Source organism: Electrona antarctica (assembly GCF_951216825.1).
Source record: "Electrona antarctica genome assembly, chromosome: 9".
In the NCBI taxonomy this organism is placed as follows: domain Eukaryota; kingdom Metazoa; phylum Chordata; class Actinopteri; order Myctophiformes; family Myctophidae; genus Electrona; species Electrona antarctica.
In genome coordinates, this window is record NC_136790.1 from 19,169,519 (window position 1) to 19,187,407 (window position 17,889).

Below are 17,889 nucleotides of genomic sequence, written 5' to 3' on the forward strand. Positions count from 1 at the left end.
GACATGGACACAAACAAAGCATAGAGTAATCTTGAGGGCTTCTGTGGGGCCAAAAAACACAATTTTAATACTAGCAAACCTGACTAAACAGCTACACTAATACCAAAAGTATGCCATATACAATTACAGGTAAGCAGTGTGTGATGAATGAGGATCAGTGTTAAACCATCTGGGATTAGCAGAGCTTCATAAAGCTGGAGCAGATTTCCTCCCCGTTACTCCGTGTGCGTGTGTGTGTGCGACGTGCGTGTGTATGTGTATGACCGTGTCTTGTGTGTTGTTGGGCAAAGAGGCTGCTCATTCTAGCGGTAGGAAAAATTAGACAGCATTAAAACTTCACCCGAGGCTGACACCAAAACGTTCCTGCTTCTATGGCGCTTCTGTGTCCCCGGCCAAGTGAGCCCCGTTCAGGGTGCCGAGGAATGTGCATTAGCCCCGTCCCGCGTGAGAGTCAAATTCACCTCAGGTGCACCTCTCCCCCGTCCCTTCCCCCCGTATCCAACATCCAATCCCACAGATAAGGTGCCGTTTCCCAGCCTCACTGTGGGGCTTGGAATGTGAAAGAGAACCACTGTCCACCCACAATTGGCATATTATCCACATAATGTGACACATCCTACTGCAATTTGTGCACGCGGATGCGGTCCACTGCAATCAGTGCTAAGGGACGTATCACTACTATTGTGGCCAAAATAATAGCGATTAATGATCGCTATCATAAAAAATATCCTTAAAGCTCTTAAAATGCCACTGTTGTTAACCACTTGCACCAAAGCTCACAAAAAGTGGTCCAGTACAGAGCCAACTCCAGTGTATGACAGACAAGCATTGCAGCACAAAATATATTCATAGGTCAAAAGGGGTTTTGAGGCTGTGTACTGTGTTCCCATGACAAATTTAGCCCCCTTTCACAATTTACCAAACATCTTCTGCAACTAATGCAGAACATTTTGCAGCCATCAGCTGTAATTGAAACATTAGAAATTATTATTCCAATGTGGGCAACATTGATTAAAAACATGTATACGGATATTAGTTCAACTATTAAAGTTTGTATTGTCTATTCTTGGCCTCTGAAAATGTTTGTTCATTGTATTCAAAGAAAGAACCTTTGTAAAATCCTTGCTTTCAGTAACCGTTTCAAAATATAACATAACATACAAGACACAATTTGGGGAGATTATTTAATAATCAACATAATGTCATCAAAAAACATTAGTAAGAAGATTATACACATGCATATGACAAGAGGGCTTTTTGCTTTACATTAAAATCTAGGCCTTGTCCCACCGCTGTGGAGACTGGATTTGGTCGGGCGCTCGAAGGACACTATGGGCTGTGTGGGAAGCCAGCAGTGGATGACGGTCCGTCGCCACACTCTCAACCCCTACAAGTTGGTCTGTTCAGCAGTGAAAGGAACTGGGGGGATAGCATGTTGCTGCGTGCGCCTTACACCCTCCCAGTTAAAAAGAAGCAGATAGCTATTCCAAGATTCCGAGATTGTCTACACACACTCTCCTGAACAAGCAGTAGGGGTTGGCAGTGACAGGGACTATTATACACATGGGAAAGAACTTGTCATCGTGAACATGGAAAAGATCACGACAAAGGGGGGAAATAACTCTAGCCTCGGCACAATATGGCATTTGTGAAGTGTGAAGTGAGATAGAAAGTCTACTTTACAAGTCTGACTTTGTCTTTTAGAACCTTAAATTTAGGATTGCCATTGATCTTTTTGTTGAAAAGTGCCAGCAGGTCCTCCTCTGATTTGAAGTTTCGTTCACCAATGAATGAGTAGTAAGCTGCCAAAACCTGGGAAAGAGGAACACAGAGTGCACAGTGTTTTAGTAAGAGAGTGGCCCAACATCAAAACATGGCTTAATGTACTCCATCATGTTTACATAACAATGCTTTTATTAATTCACTGCCAAGCACGTCATATTATGTCACATCAAATCCAATGCTTGACTGCCAAGCATGCATTATTGCATCCTATGGTCTTTTCAGTAGTTTACAATTACAATTAATGGGTTAATTTGTTTACCAGCAACAGTGCACATTAATCAAGGCAAGGGTAAGCAATGAAATGCACTAAAAGCAAATAAACTAGCGATCAAAACACGACATCATAGAAATTCATTTGAATAATCCCATGGGTCTGCAACAGGGGGTCTGGGACCCCTAGGGGGTTCTCAGAGAGTTACTATTTTCCCCATCTTTGTGTGATAGGAACGTTTTTATTCCAACATTTGAAGGACAACTTGGTTTTTTTTCAACCAAGGTTATTAGAGAAAGTAAAAGATGAATGTTATTTTCATTAGCTATTTTTGACAGGGGTGGGGGCATTCGAACAAGTGGTTAAATAAGTATTTTTTTAAACATTTTTTAACGGAGATTTCTTTATTATTATTTACTATAGTCGCAGGAAGTTACATCTGGCCACAGTAGTTGTTTTCTGTGTGTCTGAACGAACAACTGACTACTAGGGGGCTGCCATATGTCAGTTTGTCATCTCCCCTGTCTCATTCAATAGAATCCTGTGATCTTCCACTTGTTGGAATGCCCCCGCCCCTGTCAAAAATAGCTAAAATGGCATGGCTGACACTCATCTTTTACTTTCTGTAATACTTTCTGTATTAACAACCCAAAACATTACATATATATATAATATTGGGCCATTTGCTATGCACAGAGCTCTTCACAGGACTTAAGACCACTGCGGAAGGTGGTGGTGAAGTGAGCGCACCACAGGGAGCACTCCCATGTCTCTGCAGGACATTTACCAGAGCAGGCGCTTGAGCAGGGCAACAAGGATTATGAAAGACAAACATCACCCTAGCAATGAACTGTTTGTGATGAAGCCAAATGGGGAAACGCCCGAGATGCCTTAACCCATTTAGACCTGAGGCCGATTAAAATAAAGGCTTCTAAATCCAGTTTTCTGAAAAACCTGTTTCCATGTCAGTGGTTCTCAAACTATTTCATGTCATGGACCCCCAGTGTTCCAGGGACCCCCAGATGCAAATATGAGTTAAAAACGTTCGCTCTGAAAGAATATATTTATTCAAAGATTTGAGCCACATATTTGTTTCTCACTGTATACTGTATATATTTTTAAATTATTATATTACTTATATTGTCTAGTCCCAACAACATTTCGTTGCTTGTACTTGTGTAAGTTACATTGTTGGTTCTTGATCTAATTAGTACGTAGTTCAACCAGAAAGCCTTACCTTCTTCCTGACTTTCTTCACTGAGAGTCCTTCATCAGGTGCTTGCCTCAGGACTGCCTTGATTGTTCCCTTCCAGTTGAATTTGCCTGCATGTCAAGACATAAAAAAGAATCAACCGCTGATAAAGACCACACCAATTGACACCAGGCGAAAGAGACAACACTGCCCCCTTGTGGTTTTATAGTCAAATACCTTCGTTTTTAATTTATCCTCTAAACTAGTGGTCCTCAAAGTGGTGTCCAGGGACCCCCGGGGGTTTATTAAGGGGGTTCCAAATGAACCCTTACAGGTCTGTAACTCTTGAGTGTACAAATGGAACCAAATTGACTCGCCCAAATTAATTTGGTTCCATTTGTACACTTTGTTATGCAGATCTTTAAAAGGTTTGAGAAGTACTGACCTAAACCCATCCAATGAAAAGGTGGTGTGCATGAGGTCTGTAGTACCTTTAGGGGCGGTTTGTTCCTCTGCAACCTCGGCTTCTTCCTCAGCACTTTGGTCAACTGGAAGAAACAGGAATGAGGATTTTCAGTCAAAGAAAAACAAAAGTAGGGAGCATATGAAACCAGTAAAGAAGAAACAGGCCAGCCATCGGTGAATTGATTTGTTTTTTCTTGCACATACGTACACGGGGCTATGAGTGTGTATGATAATAATAATAATGACATTATTATTAAGACCCATTTCAGCGCAGGTGGGAGCAATAGGGGTAAGTGAAAGTGACTCAGGGACAACTTGACATAATTACTGGGGCCAGTTATCAAACCTGGGACATTCTGCTCGACAGGCGGGCCCAATAATCATTCAGCTATGGCCGTGTTCCATAGCATACATACTCTTCATTACATTTTTACTTTGAACCAGATCCCTTCTTGCCACTAAAATTAAGTGGGGTTGATGAAGTGGGATATTTATCTATGTTTGAAGTTTAAATTAATAAAATGTTATTCCAATCTAAATGGTAGAGAATGTTAGTAAAACAAACTAGCACATCTGCAGGGGTTGGAGGTTGTAACTTATTTCCCCTCCTCTTCCATTGAACATTTTAGACTCTGGTGTCCGATAACATGCATCACCATCTGTATTGTAGTTTTGGACATGCTTTCATTTACCTCTCTCGGTTGTGAGATTGAGATACGGACATGAATAAAACATGCCGGGATTGAATATATAAAATCAGATTTACTGCACAACACCAGTATTACACATCTACAGTAAGTATTGGTGCACGAACCTTGCTCCACCTCCTTCTTGCTTTTCTTCCTCTTCTTTGCAGACGTCTCCTCTTCAGCGGAGTGTCCGTTGAGCTCCTCCTCGTCCTCCTCACAGCTTCTCTTCCTCTTGCTTTTTTTTGCACATGTCTGCTCTCCTTCCTCCATCTCCTCCTCCTCCGCTGTGCCGTTCCCAGCTCTGTTCTTGGTCTTTTTGCCGCCCTTCATCTGACGTGCCTCCTTGCGTTCCCGCTTGTTCAGCTTCTTCTTGGCAGCAGCCGGCTCTTCTGCCGTGCCGTTCTGCTGCTGGCTTCCATTGGTCTGGTCCGGGGCTTCAGCAGGTGCCTGCGTCGTTTCACACGGCTTGGGGGCTTCTGGAGCCTGTTGGAATAATAATAATCAAGCTGTTGACAACCTGTTAAGTCCTGAGGCCGATTCTGAATCCTATCAGTATTCCGAAAAACATATGTTGAAATTATGACCGATATCCAATCTCTGATTATTTGCAGGCTCATATCGACCGATTCCGATATATTTATTACATTATTATATTTATATTGAACTCCTTGCTGGTGAAAGTACAGTAGATGGTAAGCCCCCCTTCCCCACTAACATCTGACGGCCTTAAAGAGACAGACGGGCACACTGGCTGCTCTGAGTACAAAGCCATTGACGGTCACATTATTATTGTGTGATCAATATATGAAAATAAATAATCAGAATTATTTTGAGACAGAATCGATAAGATTTCGATAGGATACCAATTAAATTATGCATCTCTATGGGTTATGTATAAAAATGATCAAGTAGGGCTGGGCAATTTAACTGAAAATATATCGAAACTGATATCTAGAAGAAACAACCGACTTAATCTCGTTCATGTAGGTTCACTACTATATTTTCTCGTTCATTAATCATAATTGAGGCAAAAGTTTTAAATAATTGTGATTTTGTATGAAGTCATATTGCCCAGCCCTAGATTAAAGGACGCTGTGACTTGTCAGATCAGACTGGACAGTACTTCAGGTTTCAGTCAAAAATATTTTATAACACGCAAACACAATATTGACACAATGATAAAGAGAAGGGGTAGCTTACATTGCTGATGGCTGCTGAGAAGATATCCCATACTTGGTCGTGTAGTTTTCGATCCAGTATCTTCAGACTGTTCTTCATCCAGTTCTGGAGAAAAGTTGTGTGGGAATGGGAGTGGAAAAAAAGTATCATTACATGTCACCAAGACTGTAGCAGTGCTGTCCTGAGTGAGGGGTCTTCAGGCCAAGGAACCCTTAGCTGAGAGAGATGAAGCAGGAAGTACCACCTAAGAAAATATTTGTATGTACCACCATAATAAATAACATGTATTATTTATTGATTTAGTTAGTTAAAATACAGGACTGTGTGTTCCATTCCTAAGGCAATAATGCTGCTGCTCTGACAAAACTCTGTCTAATCACTAATCAGCACAACTGATGATATTTCTAATGTGATTAATCCGTTCTCAAATCTTCTATTAACAGCTAGGTGTGCTGTCATGCGCATTTCAGCATGGCTGGATAGCCTATTTCAACCAATTGCTTGGTCAGAAGAACTACCTGTAGTAATATAAATATTTCATTCCACTTTTGACTTTTTTCTCCTTTTTTGGGCGACTCCTCGTGTACCAGAGGGGGGCTCAAGTACCACCAGTGGTACTAGTACGGTACCAGTGGTTGGGAACCTCTGCTGTAGATAGCTTCATAGACTTGTTTGACAGCACTGTCAGCGGTGTTAATGTGTATTTTCAAACATTTAACCACGTAAACCGTAAATGCTTAGTAAACTTGACCTTTTACTTACTCTGTTTTTCCCCCCACTCTACACCAAACCTCTTTGCCAAAAAATAGCTGATCTACAAGCTCTTAACGCCTCGTGCTGCTATGTTTGGGGGGGCTAAAGTTTTGCATAAGTCCTCCTCAGAATATTGACGCTGGGGTTCAAGTGGTTAACACAAAAGATTTGGCGGCCCCAACTCTGAGGTCCCCCTAGGGGGGTTGATACCCCTGCTACAAACAAATCACAAATGAAAGACTTCCAAGTAAATACGGACCTGAAACTTGAGCTTCTTTCGTGGGACGTTATCATACGAGCTGACCTGGTTGAGGATGTCTTTCAGCTTAGCACTGATTCCCGGTGTGTTTATGGCACTTTGGATCCTCTGTCAAGGAAGAGCCAGTTAATCAGTGCGACGCACATTCCCGACATACACAATTATAAGCATCTCTGGACTGTTAATGTTGCCTAATCATTTTAGCTATCAGGTCAAAACATACTTTGATCGGTTTTAGGTCAGTCTTTTTCATTGTCATGAACTGCAATCATTAGCAAATCAGTCAAAACATGTGGTACTTTCCACCACTGTTCCTGGTTCACCAGCTATAAAATGAATTGTTTATACATAAAAATAACACACAGTTGTGGGAGGGAAAGGTGATTAATCACAGAGAATCCTCAGTGTTATCCTCTGAGACAAATGGGTTGATTTGGTTCCATTTTTACTTGGCACTCATGTTAGCATAACATTGAGGATTTCAGGGCAGATAAAGAATTTTCTCACACACACACACACACACACACACACACACCTCGATCCATTGCTGCTGCTTCACTTCTCCTTTGTTAGCCTTGGCCGCGTAGCCTTTACCTCCATACTTCTGATCTTCACTGATACATTTGACATGATTCCTGTAGTCATCTCCCCTATTTTGTAAGAAACAACATGGGTTCAAGGCAAGCGGCGCGGTCTAGATACCGGAAGGTTCCCAGTTCGAATCAGCCGTCCGACACGTTAAAATTACCACCGCTGAAATGCCCTTGAACAAGGCATCAACCACTACGATGAAATGTGTTCTATGAGCAGGGCCTGGCTGGAAACAAGTTCTTGAGCTTAGCCCAGATACCCTGGGTAAATATAGATTTCATTTCATTTCACGTCAAAAACAATGCAAGAATAATAACACAGTAACATCATGTAAAACTTAAAATGTACCGGAAGTCTTTCCCGCAGTCCATGCAGGACAGGACCTGGCAACCCCGACACATGTTCACATGCTTCTCCACCTGGGCTTTCTTCAGGGACTCTCCACACGCGTTGCACGTGAAGACCACCATGTTGGAACTGATTCAACACTATTATATATATCTGTATTTACTAGACCGTGAATAATACCGTGCTCAAAATAAACTGGGTCTCATAAGACTACAGACATATCCAAAGTAAACACCACACAACATCAACTTCCTGCCCTGAGAGAGTCCATGTGTTGTTCAAACACAGCCGCCCGCGTTGTTTTAGCCACAGTTAGCAGTTGATTTGTGGCGTCAAAGCTGCCGAGAAAACCGCAATTAGTAAACGATTAGTTGTTTTAAAATCCAAACGGTGGTTGTGTTTGTGTTGATAAATGAGTCCCACAGCTCACTCACTGCCTCCATGCGCAACTTTTCAAAACACACGAGACATGGTAGCTGCGTGATTTCGGTTCCGTGCGGAAACAGCAACGCTATAAACGTGAGTTCCGACCACTATGGGTTTCCCCATTCAATGATTAGCCTAAACTGCGATTATTTAAATTGTTTATGGCACTGTTAATTTTTGTATTCATTCGTCCTTTGCATTCTTGTATTTTTATTTTTAAGGCATATTACGGTATGTTATGTCAGTTTAATAATATTGTTGGTGTTGCATGTTTTGGTCGCTGCACCAGGAAGTGAGGTCATTAATTTGTTGTTTATTCGAAAAGCCGATCATCCAAATAAAAGGTCAGATATCTATCGTTTAAGTGTTTTTTGTGCAAATACCTTGTTTGATGTGCATATATTTTTTATCGATCATCGCTGTATATATTTTTTATTGCGTGGCCTTTGGTTTAGAATGTGTAATAGCTCGATGTAAACACCATAGACTAATGTAAGATGTAAACATGTCCTGGCTGCTACATTAGTGTAGCTTTTTGCTGCACACTTTTTGGCATGGTTGGACTGTCTATCATACGTATTTTATCGATTTTTATATTTGCATATCTTATGTTCTGATGAATTGAAAAAGGTGGACCCTGTTGTAAACAAGTGTTTATCAGTTTATCAGTGTGTCGTCCACAGTAACAGTCTTTGTATTGAGTTGTGCTTTCATGTGAAATGTACCCATTCTGCAGACTGTTAATAAATATATCAATCAATCAATGTGAATATCAAAATCCATACTGCCTGGTGTATTTATTTCTGACATGTGTATGGATTAAAGTTATCAGTCATCATGACTGATTTCAGTCATTTTCATAGGATTAACGAGTATTAGAGAATGGGTCCGAACTAGCAATAGAATATAAGAATTGATTGATTTATTGATTGAGAAGAATGTCTGGTTATCATTATGTCCTGATGAGCGCACATGGTTCGCTGTGCTCCCCTAAATCAGTGGTGTCTTAATTTTAAATGCTGTTTTGCTTGATTGATTGAATACTTTATTAACAGTTTGCAGTAAAAGCACAGGAAAGTACAGTTCAATACAAGGTCTGAGGATTTAACGTTCCAAAGGTTTGCCCCCTTTACTGAGAAGGCAGACTGTCTGAATGACTTGTTACACCTGGGAACAATACAGTTACCACTTGTGGAGGCTCGTGTAGTTGCTCTACAAGAGCTCGGAAGTCTGTCTGGTTGACAGTTTGCTGCATGTATCATGTCCTTTTAGTTGCTGGTTGCCTTGTCTGGTGGTGGCTGCAGTAATGTGATGTATCATTTCCTTGTAGTTGCTGGTTGCCTGGTGGTGGCTGCAGTAATGTGATGTATCATTTCCTTGTAGTTGCTGGTTGCCTTGTCTGGTGGTGGCTGCAGTAATGTGATGTATCATTTCCTTGTAGTTGCTGGTTGCCTGGTGGTGGCTGCAGTAATGTGATGTATCATTTCCTTGTAGTTGCTGGTTGCCTGGTGGTGGCTGCAGTAATGTGATGTGAGCGACCATGGAGGCATTGTCCAGCCACAGCTCCTACCTTCTGCAGCAGTTGCAGGAGCAGAGGATCCAGGGCCTGCTGTGTGACTGCATGCTGGTGGTCAAAGGGGTCTGCTTCAAAGCCCACAAGAACGTCCTGGCTGCTTTCAGCAGCTATTTCAGGTGCGTTAAGGCTCCAGTCTTTAGGTGATAACCTACTCGCCGCGGTGGTTGGGAAAACTACAACATGACGTGACATCGTCACTGAGCCGCGGTGATAAGCGACTCACCGTTCACCCCAGCACATCTCTCTGTTTTTACTAACCACTGTGCCGGTTAGGTTATCACCTAAATACTGGAGTATGCGTCCCCCCCACACACACACACATACAATCATGACCAGCCTCCACAGTATGATTTTTAGTAGGCGGCTGCGAATAGGCCAAAAAAAGGCAAATAACCACAAAAGACCGAAAAAAGCAAAGACATCACATAATTATTTACACGAGCGTGCATGCGTGAAAGCTCTCCTCCACACTATCAGCTTCTGGCTAGGGGAAACACTGTGCTATACTGTATAATGTATATAAGTACGGCAGTGGTGGAACTTTGGAAGAAGTACTATTTTTTTCCGGTATTAAAAACGACTACTACTTGAGTAAAAGTACAAAAGTATTGTCATCAAAATATACTTATGTACCAGAAGTAAAAATACACATTATAAACTCAATATTCCAAATGTATAAAAGCCATTGAAAATAGCAGATCTACAAGCCCACAACGCGTCGCTTTGCAATGTGTTGAGGGCTTGTGGATCGGATATTTTCAAATAGCCAACGTATATAATAGAGCCAAAGTGGTTAATATATGTTTTGTAATAATAATCAAAATCTACGAAGTAAGTACCGATAGTAACTAAAGTTGTCATGGATTAAAATACTAAAAGTATATTTTCCCACAAATCTACAGTATGTATAATAAAAAACATAATGTAACGCTATCGGTTTTGCTTCGTAGGTCCTTGTTCCAGAACTCTCCCAGTCAGAAGAACGAAGTGTTCAACTTGGTTATTCAGGATGTCGGCGGGATCGGCCAAGTACTGGATTACATGTACACGTCCCACCTGGACGTCAACCAAGACAACGTACAAGCGCTCCTGGACATCGCGCAGTGCTTACAGGTCCCCAACATCCAGAACATGTGCAATGCCTTTCTCAAACCCTGTCCGCCACCGGCGGACACAACGTCTTTCTCCCTGTCGGGCGCCCTGACCTCAGAGCACGAGTGCCTCCTGGACAGCGGTAGTCTTCCTCACGACATGGACCTCCACTGCCCTTCTTCATCCGAAGCCCCGAGGCCAAGCTTCAACGCTGACCTGGACCACGCCAAGAAGCTGTCCGCCTCGGTGGCTCACAGCGGCGCAAACTGTGACATCGTCGACAAGCAGCTCGCCCACAGCTACAAGCTGCGGAACTTCTACAGCAAGCAGTACTTCAAACAGAGCGCGGTGGAGACCAGCAACGCGGCCTCAAACCAAGGCCCGAGTCCTTTGGTCATGGTGGACGAGCAACAGTATCAGTCCGTGGTGGGGAGCCAAGCACAACACAGCCACCCTACTGCTTGTACAGGAAGCACTGGTCAGCCAAACCCACCCTACATCTCTACGCCAGTTGAAAAGACCTCCGGCCCCTCGTTACCGCCGCCGGAGGAAACTTTGACCGCTCCCAATGCCGACACGGCAGACTCCAGCCTCAATAGGTCCCCCATGCGCCCAAAGAAGACGGTGTATTTGAAAAAGTACAACTACCTACGCTCCCAGAAGACCTTGGAGGAGATGTGTGCCGAGCCAATCATCGAGCCAGTCCTCGCTGGTCCCAAAGAGTGTCCCCAAGTAGGCCTGTCACACTTATTAAATAATCAATTATTTGAGATATTCACAATTGCAATATCAATGTTCATATATTTTCAAACTTTTTCCAAAAATAGCATAAAATGCAGATCAGCTATTTCTGCTATATATTTTTAAAGTATACAATTAATGCCAGTACTGTCTTTGTATATTTAAATTATTTGTCATATCTGCCCCCGCAATGTTTGATTTACAAGCCTAAAAGGGCAAACAGAAATGTACGTTTTTATTCACACGTTCCAATGCCAAAAACACAATTACCGTAAATCGTTAATCACAATTATTTGTGTTAAGATGACTAATCGTCAACGTGAACTTTGTAATCGTGACAGCCCTACCCCCGAGAACAAACGTCCCCAGTACAACACGAACTTCCAGAAGCTCCAGCTGACGACTGCTGCCTCTCAGAGAGCAGAGACGAACCTCAAGAAGCTCCTGCCACCGACTGCCTCGCAGAGAGCAGAGACCAGGTTCCTCCCGAAACGGCACCTGATGATACCCAACTACCCAGATATGCAACTATTCCCACCAGCCCCCCGCCTGTGGCTCAAGAGGAACAAGCCCCTAAGATGGTGTCCGTGTCTGGCAGTAGCCCACCACTGCAGCAGACACAAGGGCAAAAGCAGTATTGCTGTGAAGTGTGCGGAAAGATCTTCAAACACCCAAGCAACCTAATGCTGCACAAGCGCATGCATACCGGTGAATTTCACTCAACTTTTCATCATCATAAAGCAGTGGTTCTCAACCTTAATAATAAAAAATAATCATATTTGAACTGGGGAGCCCCAAAAATAATCATATTTGAACTGGGGAGCCCCAAAAATAATCATATTTGAACTGAGGACCTCCCAAAATAATCATATTTGAACTGAGGACCTCCCAAAATAATCATATTTGAACTGGGGAGCCCCAAAGGTCCCCACCCACAGGTTGAAAACCACTGTTCAAATGTATACATTCAATGCTTTCATATGAATATAATATGTTTGTTTTTTAATAGAGAAAATTCTGCGCTCCTTTTTTGTTAGGTGAGAAGCCGTTTCAGTGTAATGTGTGCGGGAAAAACTTTTCGCAGGTACGGTCTAGTGTTCAATTCAGAAAATGCCCATTTTATGCTTGATGGCACACAGTGTGTTACGCATCCAAAGATTGCAGTACTGCAAGCTCACAGCGCGTCGCCTCACGCTGTGTTGTGAGCTTGTAGATCTGCTACTACTCTGATGCACAACACTGGAGAACAACCAAGTATTAATCAGGCATCAGTAATCAAAAAGACTTCTCATGTGTTATGTGATTATTCTACTGAAGCTGGCGCTGATGAATTTGATGTGGCTCTGTTGTTTCGACAGGCGGGTAATCTACAGACACATTTGCGGCGACACTCTGGAGATAAACCATACATCTGTGAGCTATGTGGGAAAAGGTAAACTGTTTTGCGTTGTAATATAAGTCTTCCGTGTTCTCTAAATTTGTTGTTGGCTACTCTACTCAAATGTCTTTGATCTCCAGCTTTGCGGCAGCAGGGGATGTTCAGCGTCACATCGTGGTCCACACCGGACAGAAACCACACCTGTGTGACATATGTGGAAGAGGTAGGTAGCTGCTCCAAGCCACTGGCACAGGAGGGAGCGCAGACCTGTAATAAAGAGTTGTTGACCACAAATGATTAAGACCTGACCTAAAAAAAATATATATATATAATAATATTAATATGACCTGGAGTGATTGCCTAGCAGTCGTCCTTCCTTTTAAGTGTTGTAACTCTCCAAAACTAATAATAATGCTTGATTATCTCAAGACACATGTATCTGAAGAGCTACTTTCAAAATGACCAGCTCAACAAGATCTACCCATCCCAAAAAAATATTGAAAATGTACCTGACAAACACACTCGGAATGGGAAATAGAGGGAGGGAAAATGGAATTGGTACTGTCAGTGTTTTGTTTTGTATAACTTTGTAATGCTACTGACGTTTGTGCACAGCAACACTCTTGAAAACAAAGTATTGCATTGTGGGTTTGAGCTGACAGGCCCAATTTGATGTCATTCATTGCAGACACCTTAATTCAATAGCAGATGCTTTTTTCCTTTTTTTTTTATTACATTTTTACGGCCATGTGGTGATCTACCTGCACAGCCTTTGTGATCTACTGGTAGATCACGATCTACCTTTTGGGCACCCCTGCTGAAAAGTATAAGCTCTTGGTTGTTACGGATGGAAAATAAAAAGCATTGAGAAGAAAAAGGAACACATTTAGTCCTGTGTTGATCCACTCAGAATGCTTGTGATGTGTGTGTGCTCAGGTTTCAGCAATTTCAGCAATCTGAAGGAGCACAAGAAAACTCACACGGCAGACCAGACGTGCACTTGTGACCAGTGTGGAAAGTCCTTCAACATGGAGAAGAAGTTACTGAAGCACAAGGCTCGTCACACTGGGGAGAAAACACACCGTTGTGATACCTGTGGTAGGGAGGAGAACTGTCTCTTTACTTACTTACCGTTACTTGTTTGGAAAGGCAGTTCAGATTATGATTCAGAGTGATATGAGTCCACTCGTGCAACACTGGTTAATGCAATACAGACAAATTAAAACCCATTCAGACCTGAATGGGTCAAATGACTTCTAAATCCTAACGGTTTTACTGAAAGTCGTATGTAGCTGATCAAACCTTTTCATGGACAACGCAGAATTATACGTATTTGGCCGCGGACCCCCATCAATTTTTTTTTTCCAGGGACCAGAAGCAAAGATTTGAGTTAAAAATGTTCACTTTCAAAAGAATATGTATATTTGAAGATTGGTCACAAATATTCACAATTTTTTAAGCATGCATGTCTGCTACCATGTCTGACCACTGGCAGCCGGCTTGAATCAATGGAACTAACGTAGTATACTTTAGGTTTCTATTTATCGTGTTGCAAATTTGGAAGGAAACACACATCTTTTCAAGCTCAAGACAAAATACTGTGTCATATTTTCTTTTTTACATTTTTATTAATGTTATATTAAAAACAAATCTTAGTGTTTTAGATTCACTTGCAATATCCTCACTCACGGCCCACAGGTTGAGAACCAGTGCTTTATAGTAAGGCTACACTAACACAATTATGGCTAAAATGATAATCGCAGTTATTATATTGTTAAATATTTTTTTTTTTTTTTTTTTTGATGATGGAAAACCGTTTTATCGTTTGTTACTCAATGTACTCATCGGTACCATATCGTCAAACGGTATCGCAATGACCTCTGTGTGTTGTCACTGTGTTTAGGGAAGTGCTTCATGGACACGGGGGACCTGCGGCGTCACGTGCGTTCACACACCGGCGAGAGACCCTACCTCTGCAACGCCTGTGGGAAGAGCTTCACCCGCTGCGCCCTGCTGAGGCGGCACAGCAGCACCAACTGCAGGGGCGCTCCAGATGCCAGCTCTGAGCAGTCCAGCGGCTCAGACGGGGCACCTTCTTTCTCCAAGCCTCCCGTCGGCAGGCCTCCTCCTGCGGCCTCTGGTGAGCAGTCTTTCCCCGCCGTGTTGCCTCAGAAGCCCCCCTCGTCTCCCCCTCTAGCGCAGCCAAAGCACAAAGACACTCCACCTCCTCCTAGCGCGCTCCTCGGCCCGGCGTCTACCTCCAGCTCCCTCCCGGAGCTACGCTCGCTGGTGCCCCAGCATCTTCTGTCCTCCGTCCACCAGGAGAAGTGTCCCAACCCCGGCGCGGCCTCGGAGCCTGGCCTGAAGCCCACCAAGCCCCATCTAGCTCAGGAGGCGGCGTATGGTCACTACGTGGAGGGCGGGGTGATGGCGGTGGAGATGGCGAGGCCTTACCTCCTTCCGGCGGACAGCCACTGCGTGTCCCTCACGGCGACCACCAGTAGGGCCAGCGGTGGCTCCTACAGGGCCGGGGATGGCCAGTTCATCTCCAGCGTGACGCTTTGGGGCCTGGCCATGAAAACTCTGCAGAACGAGAACGACATGGAGCAGTGAGAGGCAACATTATGTTCACATGAGCACAACATCCATGGCCTGTTTGTTCAGGCTATACTTGCACTTCTTCCACTAGTATTTCTATACTTAGTAGTTAAGGCCCGGGCCTTAACTACCAGAGGCCCTAGCCTAGGGCAGCCCTATAGGCAGCGAGGCTTAACAATAATTTACTAAAAATGTTACAATTACAATTACATTTGGTGATCAAACTTACAGGTTTGTATAACTCTGGTCTGTGTACGAATAGAACCAAATGGACCCTCACGGGTGCAGTTGGTTCCATTTGTGTACTCTCAGAGTTATGTGGTCCTTGAAATTAAAAGGTTTGAGAACCACTGATCTAGGAATAAATAAAAATTCCATTAATAAGTGTTAAAGTTTAGTAAAATAATAATGTAAATAGTACTGTAAGAGTACAAAACATCAACTGAAGAAATCAAAATATCAAAATATGATATTAAATATCATGTGATAAATTACACAGTGAGCTTGCAGATCTTCTATTTTCAGCGAAGATGTTTAATGTAGGGCGAAAACAGAAGAGACACTAGAGCCCCGAGGGACTCTGCTTAACAACGTATGGAGTTTAAATTAAGTGGTTAACCATTTTTAAGTCAGATTTATTACTTTTGTACAATGGTGTCCTGCTGATAATAGCCAATCTACAAGCTCACAGCCGCGTAGATCTGCTTGCGTATCTTGCCTTGAAAGACATGCCCGAACAATCTTGTCGAAGGACAACCAATCTAGGAAGGAACCCATCGGCAAAAAGAATTGCCTCTGGGGGCACCGCCCAATTCTCCGTGTAGAGACTAGAGACAGGATGTTTACTCTCCTTCTGCCCTCCTCTTCCAGTGGTGCTCCTTTGTTTTCATTCCACTAACAACAAACTACACGTTGTAATGGGAGTTGCCGACATATTCAGCTGCGGAGCTCTGAATATGTCTTGAGGGATTAATCAGCAACTAGCAGCTGTTTGCAGTGATCTCAGGTATTTTCAGTTTGTGGACGATGCACTACTCTTTATACAACATGACATGCTGATCTATTTTCCAATTGATCCATTTCCAATATTTATGTGTAATATTCAGAAATGCAAAAAGAAATAAAAAATGGCACGTTTCTTTGTTTGTTATTGGCTTTGTAGGGCTCACTCAGAGTGAATACACGGCCACAACCCTAGCATGTTCTCTTCTGATTATGCTTTGCCATGCAAAACCGAATTCACATTGTGCCCATTTGTTATTATATATTTACTGTAGGTAGCAATGTGTTTACATATGCTAGGTTTGTTGTTTACCTGGTTACCATAGTAACTAACTAAGTTTTCTTTGTTTCTTTCTTCTCTATAATTTGCCCGGTTGTTTGTTGACAGTGATTGAAGAAGTACTCACATTTTTACTTGTAAAGGTATCAGTAATGTAATGTTACAAGTACAAGTCTGGCATGGCATTCCAAATTTACTTGAGTAAAGCACAAAAGTATTGGCATCAGAATATACTTATAGTACCAAATGTAAGTACTCATGCAATGTCCCATTTCACAAGTTATCAAAAATCTTTTGAAAAAAGTGGCTGAAGTGGTTAATGTATGTTTTGTTAAGACTAAATCTACAAAGTAACTATAGTAACTACAGTTTTAAAATAATTGGAGTAAACAGTACAATATTTATCTCTGAGATGTAGTGGAGTGGAAGTAAAAGTGTAACAATGTTGAAATGCTCAAGTAAAGTAAAAAAAAACATTTAATTGTACATTTTATTATGGCATGGGGGGAACAGGGGGAGCCAGAAGCCAGATAGAGTGTAGTGTAGTGTGTGGTAAATGTTTTGCACTGAATATATACTAAAACAAACATTTTCTTTTTGGACATTGAGACAAGCTTAGAAGGACATCTTTACTTGAAATTAATCTCCACACACTTTCTCATGGTATGAGATATTAAGTATTAGTTGAATATCAAACAAAAACTAGAAAAAGTGCCCTTCTGGGCACAGGTCTCCACCAGGAGGATAGGACTGTGTGAGATGTTTGGCAAAATGTTTAGGATTAATATAAACATGTTTTTGAGGCATTTTGTTCCAAAAATGTGTTTTGCAAAAATCAACCTGTTGGTGGCGCTATAACAGGCCAATGTGAAAAGGGTGGGATATATTCCTCAGCCTAGTAAGAAAATGTGTGAAAGATTTCACGTAAATTGCATGCTGCGTTCATGATTTGAGGCTTTTGTTCAAAACGGGGCAATCTTGCAAACTGTGAAAGCTAATTATAGCCAATTAGGATGGAATATGAAATATCGGACAGATCCGACTTGAGCACATGACCATAGAGATAGTGTGTAACGATTTGTGAGATTTTTGGACAGAATCTGGAGGAGTAATATCAAAAAATGTGTTCCTGGTAGCGCTATAAAAGGCAGATGCGGAAAATGCAGGTCAACGGTTTGTCCTTGGCCTCGAGGGAGTGTGCATGCAACGTTTCACGCAGATCGGTGCAGTTTTAGGTAAAACGTGTGAAAAGCTGCCTCATGGTGGCGCTATAACAGGCCGTTCTGGAAAATGTGGGGCAGAGGTTCATCGTTGGCATCCAGGG

The 17,889-nt window shown here is 42.4% G+C and overlaps 2 protein-coding genes across 4 annotated transcripts; one reads left to right on the forward strand and one right to left on the reverse strand.

Moving 5' to 3' along the window:
* Positions 1–1,170: 1,170 nt before the first annotated feature.
* lyar (Ly1 antibody reactive homolog (mouse)) lies at positions 1,171–7,932 on the reverse strand. 2 transcript variants are annotated; one of them, XM_079511152.1, is made up of 9 exons: positions 7,762–7,931; positions 7,473–7,729; positions 7,069–7,183; positions 6,534–6,641; positions 5,543–5,626; positions 4,468–4,825; positions 3,680–3,736; positions 3,234–3,319; positions 1,171–1,812 (listed from the first exon to the last, which is right to left on the reverse strand). In XM_079511152.1, exons 2-9 carry the CDS (start codon positions 7,592–7,594, stop codon positions 1,675–1,677), a joined length of 1,068 nt encoding a protein of 355 aa, XP_079367278.1. In that variant the 5' UTR covers positions 7,595–7,729; positions 7,762–7,931; the 3' UTR covers positions 1,171–1,674. The 2 variants fall into 2 exon arrangements, with proteins under 2 accessions (XP_079367278.1, XP_079367277.1); XM_079511151.1 differs by having other exon boundaries at positions 7,473–7,932.
* On the forward strand, positions 7,919–16,404 carry zbtb49 (zinc finger and BTB domain containing 49). Of its 2 annotated transcripts, none has more exons than XM_079511144.1 (9): positions 7,919–7,991; positions 9,393–9,590; positions 10,425–11,298; positions 11,649–12,015; positions 12,345–12,391; positions 12,666–12,739; positions 12,826–12,908; positions 13,622–13,783; positions 14,589–16,404. In XM_079511144.1, exons 2-9 carry the CDS (start codon positions 9,439–9,441, stop codon positions 15,296–15,298), a joined length of 2,469 nt encoding a protein of 822 aa, XP_079367270.1. In that variant the 5' UTR covers positions 7,919–7,991; positions 9,393–9,438; the 3' UTR covers positions 15,299–16,404. The 2 variants fall into 2 exon arrangements, with proteins under 2 accessions (XP_079367270.1, XP_079367269.1); XM_079511143.1 differs by lacking the exon at positions 7,919–7,991 and adding an exon at positions 8,054–8,242.
* Positions 16,405–17,889: the final 1,485 nt, after the last annotated feature.